Here is a 22349-nt window from a genome sequence, read left to right as displayed (position 1 = left end):
ACTAGGTTTAAATCTGTAGTAATGCTCACATTAATTCAGATACATTGTACATTTAACTTCAGACTTTCCAGGACAGAATTCTAGTAAGTAATTGGATACATAACTAGAAAGCAATCTGGAGATGCTTTCTAGACTCAAAAATTAAGATAATTACATTGTAGATGAAAAGAAGATTTGAGAATTCACTCCAATTTTGTGTGTGTGTGTGTGTGTCTGCATATATATTCAATGTATAATCCAAGAGATGGAACCCCACCATGCGTTAGTAGACAGTAGGTTTTCTGATATAAGCCTAAGAAAATGTATCTTCAGTAACATAAACATTTATCCGTGAAACGGTGCCCTAAGTTAGGCTTGTGCAATTTTTGGAGTAGCGGTTTGCACAGATCACTCAGTTCCTTACGATTCTTTATTCTCCTAATCAGTGCAGCCTTCGTTTTCTTATCTCTTTAAATACTCTAGTACATTTAAAAAACAACAACAAAAGAGAAATTTTTATCATCCAATTGGTATGGGCCAGAGAGAGAGGCCTCCTGTCAGATGCCTCCTGTCAGCTTTGGGAGGGTCTGACAAATAAAGCTGAATTTTCATCTCGTGATGTTACTGATAATGATGTTTCACTTACTGAGTGCCCACTGTATGTCAGGCATGATATCACCTTATCTATTTAAGCCTCAGAACTGAGTATTTTATCTGTTTGGTAGATGAGGAGACAGGCAAGTTCCTGTTCTAAAGTCACACAGCTGAGAGGTGGCAGAGCTGCACCTGGAATCCATGTGTTGCTGACTGGTGCTCAGGCCTTCTGCATGTTGTGGTCCTTGATGAGCATAAAGCCCACCCTAGGAGTTCAGTCATCAAGTGACTGCTGTTACCATTATCCTACTTTATTATACAGAAAAGCAGCATGTCCACTTCTCTCTCTCTCACACACACACACACACAGAGGTATTGACTTTTCAGTTTCTGGAATTGGTGGTGGGCTAGTTTCTCTTTTAACATGAATGGTGCACAGGCACTCTTACTAACACAAGGATGTTCATCTGTGTTTATTGTTCTTCCGAGCAGGACCCACAGGTGGGAGGAGAAGGGATGCTGGGAGCTGGCCTGTCACCTGAACAGTTGAAACGACTGCAGCGATTCGATCCCTCTGCAATGCGGTCACTGGACCGCGACATTGGTTCTCTGAGAGACGCCAGCATAGAAGACCTGGTTTGGCTGGCAAATAAGGATTGTATAGGTTTTTTCATAGCAAAATTTGTAAAATGCAAAAGTGCACAGTAGGAGGATCTTTAGAAATGATTCCAAACGTGTGCCATGTGGTTATTATTATTATTTTTTAAACCAAACTCTCATCAAACCATGTGATTGATGTTGTGGTTGCTGGAGAAACAGAAAAGGCTGCCAGCTCTTCTACCAGTTCAAGAGACTCTGCTTCACAGAGAAAGAAACTGGAGGGTTGGGATGGGATTAGGGTGTGTGTTGAGATTATACTTTGCGTTTTTAAGAAAATTTTTCCTTTGTGGATTTAGCAGAGTATAAACAAAAGGAGGTGTCTGGAATGTATTTTCATTTGGGGGTCTTTGTTTTAATTTGTAAAGAATGCAAGTCATTTTTAATGGTAAAATGAGTGGATTTCACAAAAGGAATAAAATGAGCAGTATTTAATTTGGTTATAAAACATGTTTTCTGTTACTGAGCTCCTAAGGATGAGTTCCTTCAGAATTCAGGGTGTGTAGTCCGTAACTTACTTATCATGTGCCAGGAACTGAGCTGAGGATTTTACCTGTTCTTCTGTTTGCTATTTATCAACCCCTCTTTCAGATGAGTTCTGGATCACTCCCAAATGACAGTCACCCTTCACTGTGTTTTTCCTTCATGTTTTAAACTAAAAACTAAAATGAATTTTAACTCTGTAGATTAGAAATGAGACTATTATAGAATTTGGGTACCTTTTATCATCTAATGGAATATACAAATTATTAGAGGTATGATTGGTGAGAAAGAGAAAACCGTCTTGTGAGAGCTGGGAAGCGGCCAGTGTTTTCCTGCCAACTCCTTAGAACACCAACCCCAGACCATGCAGCTGTGACTAGGATAGATGAAGATAAAACAAGACCACTTCACCATCAAATCTGAAATCACCCAAACCACAGAGGTGACCAGACATCTCCCATAGTGGCCAGTATACGTGGACTGCCTTTGTAAAACGACTGTAACTGTGGGCTCACTTCATCCCGCATGCTTTTTAGATAAGATCTATTAAAGTACCCACCATTGGTTAAAAGGTGTCTCATGTCATGTTAAATGTATCTGTTTTGTTAATTTGAATCACCTCAAAATTCCTGAGCCTTTGGGCATTTTAAGTGGATAGTTGGAAACAATTGCCTAATAGTTTTTTTCCCTCTGCCCCTTCACAGGTCTCCACTGGGCTTCGCTGGTGGCTCAGTGGTAAACAATCTGCCTGCCAATGCAGGAGATGCAGGTTTGATCCCTGGGTTGGGAAGATCTCGTCGAGAAGGAAATCAGGCAACGAACTTCAGTATTCTTGCCTGGGAGATTCCATGGATAGAGGAGCCTGGCAGGCTACAGTCCATGGGGTTGCAAAAGAGTTGGACATGACTTAGCAACTAAACAACAACAAAGGGTCTACATTAGGAATTTCTCGAAACTCTTGTGTAGTGAAGAATGCAAGGTCTCAGATCAGGTGAGATCTTCAGAGGCCTCTGCTCTGAGCAAGCCTTTCTTCACACTCTTCCCTGCAGCTGGGCTGTCTGCACCCCTTGGACCTCTGACTCCTCCTGTCACAGCACTTGACACATCACCCTAGGAAACGAGGCATGTCCTTGACCCCTGCCCCCAGGTAGGCAGGAACCTTGCCCTTTCTGTACAGCTTCCGAGCAGATCACCGTTACACCCTTACTGAAGGAGGGAAAAAACCACACCAAGTGCCCTAAGATTCACTATGTAACTGACTTCTTTCCATCCCTCATTCTGCCTCATACCCAGCAGATGTCATGTCTAAAGGGAAACACTGCTGACCTGTGTACTTCTTCTGTTTCCAGGGCTCGGCATGCCCCTGGAACTTTCAACGTGATTTTAAAACACAGAAAGTCCATCCCTTCTCTTGCTCTCTGCAGAACCTTAGGTGCTAGGCTGGGATGGAAATGGTCGGGAAGGAGCCTCGTAGCAAACATGCTAAGTTTTGATTAATACCAGCAAACACCAAAGTATAACCAGTACAGGCAAAACAGAAGAAAAATATTTGCATGTTGAAAATAGTAATGACAGATAAGAAATAGTATTAACGTTTGTTCCTTTAACGGACATTTTCCAGGGGTTTCTTTAAAAAGAAAAAAGAAAACCAAATTGGAACACAAAGCACATTAAATCTTAAGGAATGCAGACATTTAAGAAAAAACATGATAGACGGAAGAAAGGGGAGTGCGGAGGAGAACGAATACCTTTTTTAAACATATTTAATGTTGTCATAGTTATTTTGGAAACAGAAGCATTTTAATTCCACAGTGAGTACATTTTACTTCAAAATCGTGTATCACATTTTAAGTAGTAAAGTACAAATACTTAAAAACGTAACTTAGCCACAATTCAGCCACTGACCCAGAGACATCTAATTACCTGTTGTCTCCACCAGAGTGACTCTTGACCTGTTAACAAGATTGGACCAGCAGCATCATGTCATTGAGCCAAGGGTGAGGAATTAAAATGAAGATCTGATGATGGATCCGTTTAAAAGGGACAAAATAAAATTCAACATCAGAGGCAAGAATTGCTGAACATGTAAGGATGAAGGTGAGAGGAAGTTGACATTGCTGTGCTCAGACCCCTGGAGACCTTTGACCTGCTGGAAGCTGGCACTTGTCAGCTGTCATGGGGAGGGGACTGCATACCATACCATGACCTCCCCACCCCTGGAAGATGAGCCACATGAGGGAAGTGCAGGGAAGTGTTTAGCATATTTTCAACTGCAAGAATCACTCCTGAAATGGCAATTAATACTACTAATAGTAAACAGTGCAGAAGCCAGCTCTTTATTTGTCTGATACGAATGACTTTAAACCAGGCTTGTTGAACAGTTTGGTGTAGCTGACAGTGAAGGTTTAACATGAATGCAGAGCAGACCATGTTCAAATGTGGCATTGTCCCAAAGTACAGGATAACTAAGATGGCCTACATTTAGCAGCACCTTTTTGTAACAGTAACTTAAATGAGCAGGAGAGAGCAGAGGAAAAACCAAAATGGGTTTGACAAGGAAAAAAAAAAAACCACAGAACTATTCAGAACATTTCCAGCATTTTCTAGGTTAACTACAAAAATCATGATTCTACAACTGAGTTGGTTAAGCTGAAACCTTTGCTGTGTGAAAAGACTTAGAATTTTACATTCTACAAGTCAGTAAATATCCCACTGTCCTTGGGATTGTTTCTTCATTTACATTTTTTGTACACACCGTTCACACATACACCCACTACACAGTCTTCACAGACAGATGCGCTTATGTCAATCCTACAGTAGAGGTTTCTGAGGAACACTCTGATTTGGACTAATGTGTTTCACAGTAAAGTGAGAAACGAAGGGTCCAGGTACAAAATTTTTAAAAATGGAATCCGTTAATGTAGTTCTTTGAAAGGGATTAATGGTAGCAGCAAAAAAGATACATACCAGTTATACCTCAAGAATTTAAATATTCCAAAGTCATGAACTGGGATGTAACTTTGAATAGGAAAGGTTGGGGGCCGATGATTAGTGGACATCTTACCGTGATGGAAAGCTGACCGGAAGTATTTTATAAAAGTAACTTTAATTAGAACATGGTTTCCCAATGATGTGACTAATTTACATTGAAAATTTATATATTATGACTAGTGTTCTTATATTCAATAAAGGTATGAGTACAGAGCTAATTAACAGATTGAGGGAAATGGTTCCTCTATTATCTGATAAAACACTATATGTATAATTCATTTTTATAACTCTTGAGTTTTCTTTGGGGGAGGAAAATAAGGAATTAAACATGAAACAGTTTTACTTGTAAAGGTCCAAGGATATTTGGCAAGAACCTGGAATAACCAAAGAAGCGAAATAAAAATAGCCTAACTTATATAACAAAATAAGAATTTTTAATGTCCAGGTCTGAAGGTAGGCAATCATAGGAGTTTTCCAGGAACAGACTTCAAGTGCCAGGTCCGTGCACACCTAATAATACTGTCTTACCTGTCCAGGCATTACTGGACAGATGGACACGTAGAGAGACAGCAGGTTTCAGCCTCAGCGTGACAGCCACCTCGCGGGCTGCCGCCAGCGTGTCCCTGACACCAGGCTCAGCATCTTCTGGCTTCCCGTTCAGGGCAGGTGTCCCACGCAGGAAAACCTCAGCATCTTTGTTCACTTCAAGTCACCTCATTTTGCCCTGATTTCTTCTGAAGAGCAGAAACTTTGGTTATAAGAAGCACTTCTAGGTTTTGACGGACAGTGAAAGTGTCGGAGTGGGTGGGGGAGGTGGGGATGGAACAGGAGGCGATGGATGGAGGAGATAAGAGGGGAACAGCCAGCGGGGCGGGAGGAATCAGGGTCTCTGATTTTCCCTTGAAATTATTCTACAAGCTGTGTAAACGTTTCTCCCTACAACAGACACTCGAACACACGAGAGATCGGACATTTCCAGTGGAACACTCACAGTTAAAAGCGGCCCGTATTTTTCCTCTCCAGGGGCACGACCAAGGAGCCAGCAGGTGGGAGCTCTCTGAGCGAGTCCCCTTTGGCAGCGAGCTCCCCGCTATGCCCTGGCGGCTCCTGCAGCAGCAGAGTGAATGGCGGAGCCAGGTGGGTGTGCGCCGGTGGCCCAGGCTGGATGCTTCTTGCGTCTTCCACACTCACACCCTCCACTTGCTTGCACATGCTCACCCCCCAGACCCACACGCACACGGGTTCCAGCTCCTAGACTCCAGTGCTGTGACCTCAGACACTAGCTACGCAGGACGTGGTCGTCACAATCAGTGTGAACTGCACGGAGTAGAACAACCCTTGGAGTTTGGTTATATATTTCCCATAATTTATGGTCAGAAATGATAAACTTACAAGGATGGTGAAACATTCAGAAATCAAACCTTTTCAAGTCAAGCAGCCACACATATTTACAGTATGTACAGACTCTAGTGAACGGGGATGGGCGTTGAGTTGACGCTATTACAAATTTCCTGAAGGTGGGCTTTTCTAGTCCCTGTAATTCATAAAGCAGGTCTGCTGACTTGGCATTAAGACTCTAAAATAGTGTGATCAAACTGATATATATATATATTATATATAATATATATAATTATCGTAAGAAGGTGTTTGCAGAAATAACATTTACAAACTGTCTATACAGTACACAATACTAGTACATAGAAAATAGATTCTGACTTTATGATCCCCTTTGTGTAAGGCAAGACTGAATCTGTCCCCAAATTTAGTCAGCCGGAGGTACAAGCAAGAAACAGTGGTCCATGGATGAATATGCAAATCAAGTGCCTACATATTAAAAAATCGGCAAGAATCAGGAAACTCCACTTTTTATCTGGGCCAGTTCTGGCCCACTGGATACATCAACCACATTTTCGAAAACATCAGCTATGCTCTTAAAATACGAATGCCACTCAGACGGCAACAGATTTGTTCGAGTGGCAGCTACCCCAGATGGGGTTCAAGGTTCCGTAGACAACCGGAGGCCTGCAGCCTTTCCAGGCCAATTGAGAGAGCACTTACAAAAGAAAAAAAAAAAAGTGTATTAATACTCTATTTCATGCTGTTGCTATCCAAGCAACAGCAGTACAAAATATACAAGACAAATCACATATGATTGCAATGTAGACCCCCTTCCCCCCAAGATCGATTTGGGCGGGTGGTGGGTATACAAGACTTAAAAAAAAAAAAAAAAAAAACAACACAAAAGGGCAGAAAAGTCATTGGCGGATGTAAACATCCCTGTTCCAGTCCGCAGCCTCGTTCCGTCTGCGGGACGCCCCTTCCCCATCCTTGTCACAGTAGCGATCCTTGGATTTGTGGCGGCTCCGCTGCCTGTGGCACTCGTGGTCCTGCTCTCGGTCCGGGTCCCTGGAGCGGTGCCGCGTCTCTCTGTGTCTGTGCTCACCACCCCCGTGGGGCTCCTCTCGGTGGTTGTGGTCACGGTGGGGGGCGTAGTGGTCCGCGTGTTCGTGCGAGTACTCTTCCTTGGGCTCCACGTAGGCGGAGTCGCGACTCTCCTGCGTCTCCGAGTCCAGGGTCTCTTGCCTGGAGAGGCCTCGGCTGGTGCCACTGCGATGGTTGTGGTGCTGGGTGGAGGAACGATGTTGGGCTTTCTTGACCGGTTCTGGGCAAGGTTCTTCTTCAGCTTGGGAAGCAGAGCGGGCCGGAGCCCCGCGATCCATCCTCTGATCCCCTTGAGAACTCTGGAGACAGAGGAGCAAATGCAGTAGAACCCTTGTCACAAAGGGAAGTCCTTTCAAGTCCAGTCCCTTACAAATTAACATCACGTCCAATGTAATGTAAATGCTACTGCATGTTACCAAGAGAATTAAGCAAGCAAGCTGGGTTAGATTTCATTTCAGCCTTTTAGAGGCTTTGAACAGAGTAACTTTTATTTTTTTCTTTTAGATGACGGAGGGAGGGATTTCTTTCATATGTTCTCTTGTGGTTCAAATACAGATACAAATTCCTGAGATCTGTCTACACATGGGTATATACTGAGCCACACCTCTGCTCAGATATAGGTGGGAAGATAAATTCTGGGAATGTTGGCCTTAAGGAGAAAAAAAAAATGATAAAAAGTCAGATGCTTAAATGGCACTTAATGAGACCAGCACTAGCATAAGATAGTCACATATATTAAATTATTAATACAACCCTCCATGCTCATCTATGAAGGGTCATGAGATGCAACCCTTAGGAGAGCCCCATGAGGTTGGTGCCATTAGATGCCTGAGGCACAGGGCCCGGGAGGGATTTGAACCCAGGCAGTCTTGAGTCCACAGTCTGCGCTGCCAGCCTGTAGAAAGTTTCTCCTCTTTTCCTGTCTTAATAGAGTTAGTGGTCTGTGGTAACCTAGACAGGGGGATGGTGGGAGGGCAGTCCAAGAGGAAGGGGATAGAGCTGATAGACATACAGCTGTTCCACTTCCGTGTAGGAAGAAACCCATACAACCCTGTAAAGCAACTCTACACCAATTAAAAAAGAATATGGGGAGAGGGGACCTACGTTCACAGGATGCTGTTTACACTGCTTTTCTTACAGGCACACAGCTCACTCAGGAGAGAGCTGCCCGATGGGAACAAATGCTGCGTTGGCACCCTGGGCATGGATGAGGGCTCCGCTTACCTGTGAGTTGGAGGCTAGCGTGGGGCTGACGGGCAGGGTGGAGGTGGCTAAAGTGCGGCTGAGAAGGGGGTTGGGAAGACTGCTGCTGGGAGGGTGGGTGGCCTTCCAGTAGGCCTCCAGGTAGTCGGCCAGGTGTTCACAGGCATCCTCGAGCTGGTTCTCATCTAGGATCACATCAAACAGCTCCTGCAGGGGCAGACATTACAGATGGCACCCTGACACCAGCCCCCAACCTCCCCGCCACCTTAGAGGAGAAAGCAGGGAGCCCCCGGGTCTCTGCTCTTGCTGCCTGACTCCTCCACACACTGTCCTCTAGAGTTAGCTTACAACCATCGGTCCTCCTCAGGTCAGTGTTGACTGACACACGTGTATCACTGGTATCAATGACTAGGAAGTGGACAGGTGTAATAAGTTGTTAAGGGCATGATAGAAAATTTGCTAATAGTGAAAAAAAGGAATTGACCCTACATTAGAAGAGAGACGTAAAAAAGAAAATAAGACTATAAGCCAAACAGTATAGGACGAAGTCTGTTTGTTTTCGACATAGAGACTGTGAAAAGCTGAATCTTGGAAATAGCTGCGGCAAGGGAAGGACATGAGGAAGCCAAAACAACCTAGCAGGTAGGCAACATATGCGTACATATAGCTGGTTCACTTTGCTGTACAGTGGAAACTAACACAACATTGTAATTATCCTCTCATTAAAAAAAGAAGCCAAAACAAAACCCGGAAGCATAGTGTCCAAAAGCATGGTATGCACAACATGGATTCAAGGTAGGAATGGGTTCAGGTGTCAGAATCTGCTTACTGACTGGTTTGGAAATTGGTGTCTACATGGTTTCAGATCAGTTTCATAGATGGTGATAAAGAGCCAGCAACTTGCTCCCAGATTAGAAGTGAACAATAAACCAACCCCAAATAGATCGATCTTTCCGACCAAAGTTCTGAAACAACAGTCGTGTTTCATTTACGATACTATGGAAATGTTAACAAAGCAACATCCCCACGGAACACACTGTAGCCGTTTGCAAGCCACGACCACGACCATGACCTAGACACGTGCTCATGGCAAGAGGTGGACCGTTCTCCACTTTGGGAAGAAGCCCACTGCTAATGGAGAGGGTTCTCTTCTGGACAAGTGTTTACCTAGTGTCTGGTTTTTGTTAACAGAAAGCGGGGCTGATGACTTCAAGTGGATTATACTGAACAGAGAGACTTACTGGAGGACACTGAGCTAGCTTATCTGCCGCCACCATCTGGACATTGAGGTGCTTCGCTTGAGATTTCCCTCGAGACTTTATTAACCTCTGTAAAACCTGCAAAAGATGAGGTTTTTAAGCAGGAGTGTCTGTACTCAGGTAGACAACAAGGTTCATTATTCACTCTTTTCTCTGGGACCTTTTTCATACAGCACTCATGATTTACTGGGCAAGAAGTTGCAAGCTTCAAAAACCACCAGCATGGGGATTATTCTGAACCTTTTTTTAAGGCTAGCACTTCTCAAACTTTATTGCTCATGATTTATGTTTTTAAAAACTGTTGAGAAATCCCAAGAGCTTTTTATGTGAACTAGAATATTTACATGCTAAACATTAAAACTGTGAAATTCATTTAAGAATAAACCTGTTGCATGTTAACAAATATCACTTATTTCAATAAAAATAGCTAAATTGTTTGCAAATTTCTCTACAGCCTGACTTCACAGAAGATAACCAATGTTTCCTCTTCCTACATTTAATCTGCCACATTACATATTACTTTGAAATACGTGAAGAAAATCCAGCCTCTTCCAGATACATAGTTCAGAAGAGGAGGAGTATTTTAGTAACCTTTTCAGATAACTGTGGATATTTTTTCTTTGACACTACAGTAAACAAGTGGTAGCCTTTTAAAGATTAGCTGCCATGTGACATCTGAAACCCTCCTCTATTAAATTCCATCGATTTGTCCTGAAATTTGAATGGCATGTCATTTGTTCTTTCCAATAAAGGATGACTCCAATAATCACACCGGTACTTGTCCTCAAATAACTGACTTTGAGTGTGCGGCTGAAGAACTTGACGTGCACCTTCCATTTTGTTATGTAGAATATTAAAAAGACTTGTAGCACCTTTTTGAAGAGTCAAAATTTAATAAACAATTTTGCTACTTCATCAGAACTTTTTTTTAAAGTACCACAATAACATTTTATTGACTAAATATTAAAATAACAAATAGGATATTTTTGGCTTAGATAAAATACATTCTTAAGACTAATATCACCAGTTTTTGTATTTTTAGTGTGGACACCAGAAATTGTGAAAGAGTTAATGATCGTAAAATCTTAATTCCTAGCACAATTAACTTATTAATACTCAGACATTTCACAAGAATCCATCTAAAATCATAGGCGAAAGAGGCATCTTCTCTTCTAACTTGAAGGTTGCCAGTAAAAAAATCTGCACCTTATTCTGACCTAGTCTGGGACATAGATTTATAGTTTAGTAACGCCTCTAGATAAGAGCAAGGATCTCCTATCAAAATACATACCCAGAACTAATGCATCCAATGTTTTCAAACTCCACTAAGAAAGTGGCACTAGATGGGATTTTGCTTAGGACACTAAGTGAAACTTTATAACCCGGAAGTGCATGGTGAGGAAGAACGCAGCAGCTGCTACTGCTGTTGTGGTCTTGCTTCCTGCTTAGACATTTCCCACCACTTCTTTTGCACCATCTGTACAAAGGTCAGGCCAGTGGAAGAGGAGGAGAATGTCTGAGGATTATCAGGGAAATGGCCTTCTAGGCCCTCTGAAAGTATCTACAAGCCTCCCCCACCAGGAATCCACAGGCCACACTTTGGAAATCACTGTTCTCAGCCATGAAACTTATCATCACTCTCTGCTTCTATGAATCTTAACACTTCTCACCTACCACATCTCTCTTCAATCCTTAGTGGGGTAAAGCAGCAGCCCGTCTGTAACTGAAAGCAGACTATGAGGACACATTTTAGAAAAGTTTCACTGCGGAACAAACGGTCACAGCCCTGCTTACCTTAGGAGAGGAAATCTTGACATACACTATGATAGGGGCCAGAGAGGTTTTACTGAGCTGGGCTGGGTGATTGATAGTGTCCGCATCAAGGACCACCAGTTGCAGTGTTCTTGCAAGTTCGAAAATTCTTTCGATTTCACTCTGAACTTCCGCTGTAAAAGGTGGAGCAGAACTTGATTACTTAAAAGTTCAGCATTTCCAGACCAGATTGAGAGAAAGTAAAATGGTTACTCAGGCAGGTGAGCTGTGGTTGATGTCTACAGGTAAGAGCTGATAACAGGCATCGTTTGCAAAGAGCCATTCCTTCACAACACCTTGAGAATTTAGGAATTCCTCTCTCAACCAGTTATGAAATTTATTTCCAGTTTACCACGATGTCTATGAGAGTCAAACTTTTTGGCTCTCTGTGCTTATTTGTTTTGGGGGCTATAAAACGTCACTCCGTGGACTCATTTTATTAAAATGTTGTAAAATAGAAACATGGAGAGAGCTCTTCCTTGTGTGTGTTTCTGACCACTCAAGCCTAGCACCCATCAGCAGCCTTCCTGTCACTGCACGGGCTTATCTGCGTTTACATGCCAGCTCTTGGTATGGAGTCTAGAGATGTTTATGAGCAAGCTGAACTATAGCAGGAAACAGATTTTCAGAATGTCTACGACAAACATAGCCAGAAACACACTTCTTGTATTTTCCACCAACAAAAAAACGGTCCTGTAACATTCATGCTTTAAAAGGGCAGTTATGTAGTGGAGGCAGCACCTCAGATATATAATCATAAACAAAATTTACTTGAATGCCAAAGTGTTTTCATTCAGTTCATCTATTTCTCCATTGTCTCTCTTGAGTGTTAAAAGGGCTGTTCTAGAATATTTTCTCTGATGATGGATATATACTGCATCACTGCTATGGAATACCTGAAATGTAATTAATGTGAATAACTAAAATTTTGAGATTCAGATAGAAGTTAGATAGCCAGGAACTACGTTTCTAAATAAGACAGCTCTGTAAAGGATAATATGTAGTTTGCAGTGACCACTGCAGTCATGAAGGGCCACTCCCACGAGATGCCTGGACCTACAGGACACCATTTAGTTCCTCTGGTGCATTTGCATCCACGCAGAAGACTCCTGGAGACAATTTTAACTTGTGCATTATTCCAGAAAAGGCAAGCCACTAGTCATCTGCCTCTTACCACTAAGAGTCCTTTTGTTTACCTGGATGTCTTTAAAATGCCCCAAACCACTAGTGACACGAGCTTTAAAATAATATTTGGTCATGTTACCACTCATGACATAGTTTTGCGAAAAGAAAAAAACCTATTAAGCTTCTCAACAGACCAGTTTATAAGAAATACAGAGAACAGACAGTTGTGTAAACTACACCAGTGTAATTTAGTTAGCAAAATTCAGTCTCTGAATACCCTGCAGTATAAGTAGGGTAACTGACCTAGTTTCTTTAAAAAATTACAAGGAGATAAAAGATATATGGAAAACAGGATTAAGAGATTCAAGGACCTAAGAATCAATCACAATGTGTGAAGTTTATTTGGATCCTGATTCAGACAAATAGTAATTTATATATTTTATGATGCAGAAGTGAATAAAATGTTTGTGTATATATATATGTGTGTGTGTGTGTGTGTGTGTGTGTATAAAATGTATGTGTTTGTATCTTTCTAGTATATGACAGCTGGGAAATGATACATGGCTGAGTGGCAACCTGATGATACCAGGGGGTTATTATTAAGGTACAATAGGGACTTCCCAGGTGGTCCAGTGATAAAACTCCATGCTGCCAATGCAGGGGTCCAGGTTTGATCCCTGGTCAGGGAACTAGATCTTGAGTGTGGCAACTAAAACCTGGTGCAGCCAAATAAATAATATTAAAAAAAAGAGGTATGATAATGGCATGGTTTAAATAAAAGGAGTCTCCACTGTTTAGAAATACATACTGAAATATTTACAGATAATATAAGTATCTTGGATTAACTTCAAAGTAAATGGTTGAAACTAGGTAACAAGTACCTGGGCTTTCTTACAGCATACTGTTCGTATATATTTCCTTCAATCATTCCTTTTGTAACTGTGTTCTAAAACATTACCAATACTGTTATTTGCTCTCTCCTCTTGCTTCTTAAATTTTTTATTCCAATTATAACCTTGCTTCTCTGTGCTCTGTGTTTTCACAAGCCACTGATCACCAGTAGTAAAGTTCCAATCTACAACCATGAAGAAATCTGATTAGTTTACAGCTGATATCATACTCAGTGGAAATGCTAGAAGCTTTTCCTCTGAGATTAGGAACCACACAAGGATGCGCACTCCCGCCACTTCTTTCAGCATAGTATTGAAAGACGTAACCAGAGCAAGTAGGCAGGAAACAAAACCAAGGCATACAAATTGGAAAGGAAGTAAAACTCTCTTGTAGCTGACATGATGAGATATATATATATATAACTCTAAAGACTCCACCAAAAGACTGTCAGAACTCATAAATGAATTAAATTGCAGGATATAAAATTAGTATGCAGTACCACTCAGTGGAATAAGATGAGTCTCTCTCTTTCTCTCACACACGCACAATCCTGCCATTTGCAACGAGACTAATGGACCTTACCAGCTTTATGCCAAGTGAAATAAGAGACAAATATATAATCTTACTGAAATGGGGAACTGAAAAAAAAAGCAACGAGTTCATAGATACAGATAACGGGGTGGTAGAGGGTGATCAAAAGTACAGTTAAGTCCCAAGGATGTAGTTGGAGTTAGTGATACTGTCTATTTGAAAGTTGCTAAGAGAGTGGATCTTAAGAGTTTTCCTCACAAGAAGAAAATCTGTAACCACGTAAACTTGTAAGTAATCTTTCTGTGATCATTACACAGTATATCCATGTGTCAAATCATGTTGTATACCTGTCAGTTAAGTTTCATAAAAAAGAAATTTGATCACAAAGATTTTCATCTGTGTATCAGTTAATGACAGCTATTCACACAGTCACAAGAGTCCCATGCCTTAAAAATAATTTGTTTTTTAGAGGTTTGAGCACTATTTAAAAAAATGATTATGAATGTAATTTGTTGTTGTTTAGTCGCCAAGTCATGTCCAACACTGCAACCCCATGGACTGTAGCCGGCCAGGCTTCTCTGTCCATGGGCTTTCCCAGGCAAGAATATAAATGTAAGTGCTCGCTTCGGCAGCACATATACTAAAATTGGAATGATACAGAGAAGATTAGCATGGCCCCTGCGCAAGGATGACACGCAAATTCGTGAAGCGTTCCATATTTTTTCAATGGAACAAAATAGAAAGCCCAGAGATAAATCCACACACCTATGGACACCTTATCTTCGACAAAGGAGGCAAGATTATACAATGGAGTAAAGACAATCTCTTTAACAAGTCGTGCTGGGAAAACTGGTCAACCACTTGTAAAAGAATGAAACTAGATCACTTTCTAACACCACACACAAAAATAAACTCAAAATGGATTAAAGATCTAAATGTAAGACCAGAAACTATAAAACTCCTAGAGGAGAACATAGGCAAAACACTCTCCGACATTAATCACAGCAGGATCCTCTATGATCCACCTCCCAGAATACTGGAAATAAAAGCAAAAATAAAAAATGGGATCTAATTAAAATTAAAAGCTTCTGCACAACAAAGGAAACTATAAGTAAGGTGAAAAGATAGCCTTCTGAATGGGAGAAAACAATAGCAAATGAAGCAACTGACAAACAACTAATCTCAAAAATATACAAGCAACTCCTGCAGCTCAACTCCAGAAAAATAAATGACCCAATCAAAAAATGGGCCAAAGAACTAAATAGGCATTTCTCCAAAGAAGACCTACGGATGGCTAACAAACACATGAAAAGATGCTCAACATTGCTCATTATCAGAGAAATGCAAATCAAGACCACAATGAGGTACCATTTCACACCAGTCAGAATGGCTGCGATCCAAAAGTCTTCAAGCAATAAATGCTGGAGAGGGTGTGGAGAATGTCCTCTTACACTGTTGGTGGGAATGCAAACTAGTACAGCCACTACAGAAAACTGTGGAGATCCCTTAAAAAATTGCATATAGAGCTGCCTTATGACCCAGCAATCCCACTGCTGGGCATACACACCGAGGAAACCAGAATTGAAAGAGACACATGTACCCCAATGTTCATCGCTGCACTGTTTATAATAGCCAGGACATGAAAACAACCTAGATGTCCATCAGCAGATGAATGGATAAGAAAGCTGTGGTACATATACACAATGGAGTATTACTCAGCCGTTAAAAAGAATTCATTTGAATCAGTTCTGATGAGATGGATGAAACTGGAGCTGATTATACAGAGTGAAGTAAGCCAGAAAGAAAAACACCAATACAGTATACTAACACATATATATGGAATTTAGAAAGATGGCAATGACGACCCTGTATCCAAGACAGGAAAAAAGACACAGCTGTGTATAACGGACTTTTGGACTCAGAGGGAGAGGGAGGGGGTGGGATGATTTGGGAGAATGGCATTCTATCATGTATACTATCATGTAAGAATTGAATCGCCAGTCTATGTCTGACGCAGGATACAGCATGCTTGGGGCTGGTGCATGGGGATGACCCACAGAGATGTTATGGGGAGGGAGGTGGGAGGGGGGTTCATGTTTGGGAACACATGTAAGAATTAAAGATTAAAAAAAAATAAAAGATAAAAAGAATACATTTGAATCAGTTCTAACGAGATGGATGAAACTGGAGCCGATTATACAGAGTGAAGTAAGCCAGAAAGAAAAACACCAATACAGTATACTGACACATATATACGGAATTTAGAAAGATGGTAATGATGACCCTGGATGCGAGACAGCAAAAGAGACACAGATGTATAGAACGGACTTTTGGACTCTGAGGGAGAGGGAGAGGGTGGGATGATTTGGGAGACTGGCATTGAAACATGTATACTATCATGTAAGAAACAAATCACCAGTCTATGTTCGATACAGGATACAGGATGCTTGGGGCTGGTGCATGAGGATGATCCAGAGAGATGATATGGGGTGGGAGGTGGGAGGGGGATTCAGGATTGGGAGCTTGTATACACCCGTGGTGGATTCATGTCAATGTATGGCAAAACCAATACAGTATTGTAAAGTAAAACAAAGTTAAAAAAAAAAGTATAAATGTAATACTTGTTAAATCTGGGTAACAGATAAACATAAAATAATCCATTATATTATATATCCAAAAATCATATCTATTTATGTCAATAGCTTAATATATGTATCATGGACATGTGTGTATATATGCATATATTCTAGTATTCTCAGATACACAGATACCTTACACTTTTTAAATTAAGGTGGAAAATGAGATATTCTTTAAAAACTTAAAAAGATTTTTTTAGAAACCCAATGCAACATATTTGTAAATAAACCTTATAAAAAGATGACCAATAAATTCTGAAGAAAATGCTTTTAACTTCCAAGTACAAAATGTTGCTTTCAAAAGAAATGTGCCCATACTAGTGGTTTTTCTTTGACAGTGTACATCATGCTGAGAATTTATTTCGAAAAAGAAATGTCAATGCTGCTAATGTTCATTTCTGAAACTGAAAAGCCTTGTTTATCTGTCCAGATCCCAATCTCTTAGACCTACTGAATTTAAACTTGCTGCTGATACTATGAAAAACAGCATAGAGGTTCTTCCAAAAAGAGTTGCCATATGATCCAGCAATCCCATCCCTGGGCATATATTCACACAAAACTGTAATTCAAAAAGATACATGCACCCTTATATTCACATCAGCACTATTCACAATAGCCAACACATGGAAACAACCTAAATGTCTGTCAACAGGTGAGCGGATAAAGAAGATGTGCATATACACAATGGAGTACTTGCTCAGCCACAGAAAGAGAATAACGCCATTTGCAGCAACACGGATGGACCCAGAGAGTATCATGCTAAGGGAAGTCAGTCAGAAAGAGACAAATACCCTGTGACACCCTTACACGCGGAGTCTAAAACGTGACACGAACTTGTCTGTGAAACAGAAATGGATTCAGGGCAGATTGTCAGTGATGTGGTAGCAGTTCCAATGCCATTTCATAATCGCTAAGCACAGATTTCTCATTTTGACAACTTCTTTACTTAGCCTAAGAAAGGAAACCTGTTAAAGCCCTCTTCAGCCCCCTCTCCTTTCCCCAGACCCAGGAAGGTTTGCCTCAGGGCACCCACTTCCCAGGCACCAACATGGCTTCTTAATCCAACTGTGTGATCCTTGGGTAACAAGGCTTAATGTCTTGGAGCCCCTAAGTATTCTTTTCTGGAAAATGGAAATGAGGACTAAGTGTATCAGTGTGCAAAATATTTATTTTGGTGCCTGCCTATAGGAAATGCTTAATAAAGGTCAAGTATCGCTTTGTGCCAACCTGCTAACATGTATCACATTGAGTTTTGATGATATGACTGAAAACTTTTCCAACAGGCAGTGAACTGATAGGAAGACTGGCAATAATACATAATTACTTTCATTCCTTCCCTCAGGACAGTGCTTAGGATGTACCTGGCACTCAAAAATTATGTTGAAAGAATGAGTTAAAAAGGCAAAGAAAAAATATAATCATTGTGTATATGTATAATGTAACAAATATTTGCCTTTTAAAAAACTTTTTAATTAGAGGATGATTGGTTTACAACGTTGTGTTGGTTTCTGCTATACGACAGTGTGCATCAGTTATACGTATACTCCCACCCCTTGCTCTTGGAGCCCCACCATCCCACCCCTCTCGGTCGTCACAGTGCACCGCGCTGAGTTCCCTGTGCCGTACAGCAGCTTCCTGCTGGCTGTTTTACGCATGGCAGTGTATGCATGTCAACGCTGTTCTCTCAATCTGTCCCACCCGCTCCTTCACCCACTGTGTCCCCAAGTCTCTATGTCTGTGGCTCTATTCCTGCCCTGCCAATAATAGGTTCATCACTACCATTTTTCTAGATTCTGTATATCTGACAATATACAATGTATTTTCTCTTTATATTTGCCTTTTTAGTTGACTATACATACATTAGACAGAAGCTGCTGTTGTAGAAAAAATTCATTTAATCATCAAAAACTTTAATCGTGAACTTGGCAGCCAAACTATATATAGGTGAAGTACTCCCTTTGGGTGGAGAGATGTGTAGCTGGGCCAGCAGAGCAATGTTGTGGAATTTTAAAAGTGTTAATTTCTTAAGATAGACATGGCTATGCCTGTAATGATTAATTAGGTCAGGAGGAGGGAGGAAGTGAGATTCAGAAGATCACTAGGCCCATAAATTTTTTTCCTAAGAGAAGGCAGATGGTCAAGTAAATGTAATCACATCACGCACTGCTGAGTGGAGGGAATCCTGGACTAGCAGTCTGGATGCCAGGGTCTAGCCTTAGCTTTATTCCTTAGTGCCTTACCTACGCCACACGGATCCCTTCCCTTCCTGCGGTCCTTAGATCCTTCACTGCACAGTGATGACAAGATCGGTAGTTCCCAAACCCTGGCATGCACAGCAGAGTCACCTGGCAGGCTTGTTGAAACAGACTGCAGGGCCCCGCCTCCAGAGTTGCTGATTTAACAGGTCCAGGTGGAGCCTGCGAAGGCTCATTCCAAACTAATGCTCGCAGTAGTGATGCTGTTGTTGTGGAGACCACACCTGAGAACCAGTGAGCGAGACACTCTCTCAGGTGTGTCACCCCAGTCCCACAGTCCCTGGTAAGGGACTCTTTAATTGATGCTCCTCCTGAGACAACTGTACATTCACAGCAGCTGTAAGAAACGACAGCTCCCAGGGCACTTTATTACCTAGTTTTCCTCAATGGGAACATCCTGGAAAACTAAAGTGCAACACCACAACCAGGATATCAGTATTAATACAACCTATCCGTCTTCCTTGGATTGCCTGAGTTTTACGTACTCATCTGTGTGTGTGAATGTGTACTGAGTTCTATTCAGTTTTATCACATGTGTGGTTTCCTGTATCCATCACCATAGTCCAGAGACACAACAGGTCCACCAGGATAAGGAGGAAGAGACCAACTGTTAACAAGTTATCTCAGCTGACTGTTCCACTGGGCTAAAAACATCTACCAAGCTGTAAACATTTTTATTTGACCACCTGGTTGCTCATATACAAAGTGAATGAATTCCTCTCCTCCCAACTACAACCAAATGCCAACTACATCTAGAAAAATGTCTATTTCTGCTTTATTGACTATGCCAAAGCCTTTGACTGTGTGGATCACAATAAACTGTGGAAAATTCTGAAAGAGATGGGAATACCAGACCACCTGACCTGCCTCTTGAGAAACCTCTATGCAGGTCAGGAAGCGACAATTAGAACTGGACATGGAACAACAGACTGGTTCCAAATAGGAAAAGGAGTGCATCAAGGCTGTATATTGTCACCCTGCTTATTTAACTTACATGCAGAGGACATCATGAGAAACGCTGGGCTGGAGGAAGCACAAGCTGGAATCAAGATTGCTGGGAGAAGTGTCAATAACCTCAGACAGGCAGATGACACCATCCTTATGGCAGAAAGTGAAGAGGAACTAAAGAGCCTCTTGATGAAAGTGAAAGAGGAGAGTGAGAAAGTTGGCTTACAGCTCAACATTCAGAAAACTAAGATCATGGCATCTGGTCCCATCACTTCATGGCAAACTGATGGGGAAACAGTGGAAACAGTGACTGACTATTTTTCTGGGCTCCAAAATCACTGGAGATGGTGACTGCAGCCATGAAATTAAAAGACTTACTTCTTGGAAGGAAAGTTATGACCAACCTAGACAGCATATTAAAAAGCAGAGACATTACTTTGTCAACAAAGGTCCGCCTAGTCAAGGCTATTGTTTTTCCAGTGGTCATGTATGGATGTGAGAGTTGAACTATAAAGAAAGCTGAGCGCCAAAGAATTGATGCTTTTGAACTGTGGTGTTGGAGAAGACTCTTGAGAGTCCCTTGGACTGCAAGGAGATCCAACCAGTCCATCCTAAAGGAGATCAGTCCTGGGTGTTTATTGGAGGAACTGATGTTGAAGCTGAAACTCCAATACTTTGGCCACCTGATGCAAAGAGCTGACTCATTTGAAAAGACCCTGATGCTGGGAAAGATTGAGGGCAGGAGGAGAAGGGGGTTGACAGAGGATAAGATGGTTGGATGGCATCACTGACTCAATGGACATGAGTTTGGGTGGACTCCTGGAGTTGGTGATGGACAGGGAGGCCTGGCGTGCTGCGGTTCACGGGGTCGCAGAGTTGGACACGACTGGGGGACTCAACTGCACTGAACTACATCTAGCTTCACTTCCTTTACTCTCTTATTTGCTTGTATTTTCCTACTTTCAGTACAGTGTTTGCTCTTGTGTGACAGTGAAGCACAGTTGTGTATAAATGTGTGCAACGATGTAGCATATTCTCCTAAATTGACTTGTTCCTAGAAAACTACTTGGGGTAAAATCAAACCACAGTTACAGATAGTATAAAGTTGGGCAGGTTAAAGACACTAAGGTGAATTATTTTAGAAAGCAATAGTTAATTATCTAAGTTTATTATTTTAAAAGTTTGGATTTGGAATTGGCAAATAACTCTATTACAGGATCCTTTACTATTTCAATTCAAATGGTGTTTTTACTTCTATAATGTATAGAAGTGCATATTTGTGTGCACAGCTAATACACATATTTTAACTTATGATGCCTGACCAATATTACTACTGAGAAAAAAAGTGAGAACTTTTATGAGCCCATATAAAGACATCCATACATGCAAAGAAGCCCTATACCACTCTGAAAATCTGATGATGTACATAAAGCTGCAAAATTTTTATGGTTTTTTCCTTCATGCCATACGGTGGCATATTGATATAATCAATTCCAAATGCAACATACTATACTTTTGTTTATGTAATGAAGGTTTTCGAAAAGCTCAAGTATAAAGTAAATTTTTACCTATTACATTATATCTTCAATATACTGGATCGTTCATACTTTCTTAAATAATTGCTGCAGTTGATCTCATCTATTAAGTTTGAGGTCAGTTTTCTCAAATTTAGTTTTTACCAAGTGTATACAGGAAAGAGATGCTTTTAATATAAACTACCCCCACCCCCTGCATTCAGCCCTACCTGCCCTTGGGCTCAAAGCACTTCCAGGATAATAAATAATGCTTGAAAAAAATTCTTAGGCGTCCTCTCTGGCCCCAAACTTTCCTCTAGCATACAGTCTCCAGCTGTTTCACAAGCACTACAACACTGGCACTGATTTAATTTGGCCTAGATCTCTGAAATGCTAATATTCTTAAAAAAAAAAAAAAAGGCAACATTACAGAGACCCCATTGTGCAGACTGAGAAGAATGTGCTACATAGAAATTGGTTTGTTTTTTAATTTATCTATTTACTTACTGGGCTTCCCAGGTAGCGCAGTTGGTAAAGAATCTGCCTGCCAGTGCAGGAGATGCGAGAGATGTGGGTTCGATCCCTGGAGCAGGAAATGGCAACCACTCCAGTATTCTTGCCTGGAAAATTTATGGACAGAGGAGCCTGGCCAGGGCTACATTCCATGGGGTCACAGGGACTCAGATATGACTGAGCACATGCTGGCTATGTACTTACTACTTACTAAAATTTTCAGTTCTAGGATATATTTCTTCTATCAGATCTAAATTAATATCTTATATACTTTAATGAGTAAAAGAATTATATAAACTATGCACTGTTTAAAAAATTAGAAATAAGACTACTAATAACAGCAGCCACCATTAACTGATCTACTACATGCCACAAACTACTTCATGTGCTTCTCACAATAATCCTAGTAGGTATCTTGGTAGTATCACCATTTTAGAGATGGGAAATGGATACAAAGACTAAATAATTGCCAGGTTAAAACCAGTAAGAAGAATCGGAAAGATCTAAGAAAAGCAA

General features: G+C 41.2%; 2 protein-coding genes and 1 non-coding gene across 10 annotated transcripts in view; 2 read left to right on the top strand and 1 right to left on the bottom strand.

The window, feature by feature from the left end:
• The window catches only part of NSUN6 (NOP2/Sun RNA methyltransferase 6), a 106167-nt gene extending 96024 nt beyond the window's left edge, over positions 1-10143 (top strand). Inside the window, exons 11-17 of one of the 4 annotated variants that reach the window (XM_068986891.1) lie at positions 1066-2704; positions 3335-3524; positions 3653-3810; positions 5728-5841; positions 8287-8372; positions 9541-9638; positions 10063-10143. In XM_068986891.1, the coding sequence (XP_068842992.1) occupies positions 1066-1281 (216 nt within the window). In that variant the 3' untranslated portion in view covers positions 1282-2704; positions 3335-3524; positions 3653-3810; ... (2 more) ...; positions 9541-9638; positions 10063-10143. Of the gene's footprint in view, positions 1-1065; positions 2705-3334; positions 3525-3652; positions 3811-5649; positions 5687-5727; positions 5842-8286; positions 8373-8917; positions 8992-9540; positions 9982-10062 lie in introns of those variants that run through there. The other 3 variants (XM_068986892.1, XM_068986890.1, XM_068986893.1) reach the window with 3 other exon arrangements.
• The window catches only part of CACNB2 (calcium voltage-gated channel auxiliary subunit beta 2), a 422671-nt gene continuing 407281 nt past the window's right edge, over positions 6960-22349 (bottom strand). For all 5 annotated transcript variants that reach the window (XM_068986884.1, XM_068986886.1, XM_068986885.1 and 2 more), the window contains 4 exons: positions 11403-11554; positions 9591-9686; positions 8371-8556; positions 6960-7445 (listed from right to left, as the gene is read on the bottom strand). In XM_068986884.1, coding sequence (XP_068842985.1) covers positions 6960-7445; positions 8371-8556; positions 9591-9686; positions 11403-11554 — 920 coding nt within the window. The remainder of the gene's footprint in view (positions 7446-8370; positions 8557-9590; positions 9687-11402; positions 11555-22349) is intronic.
• LOC138091944 (U6 spliceosomal RNA) lies at positions 14584-14690 on the top strand. Its single transcript, XR_011145970.1, has one exon. It is a non-coding gene; the product is annotated as a U6 spliceosomal RNA (small nuclear RNA).

Source organism: Capricornis sumatraensis, chromosome 15 (genome assembly GCF_032405125.1).
Source record: "Capricornis sumatraensis isolate serow.1 chromosome 15, serow.2, whole genome shotgun sequence".
NCBI lineage: Eukaryota > Metazoa > Chordata > Mammalia > Artiodactyla > Bovidae > Capricornis > Capricornis sumatraensis.
The sequence above is the reverse complement of the archived record's forward strand: the minus strand, read 5'-3'. Positions and strand labels throughout refer to the sequence as shown.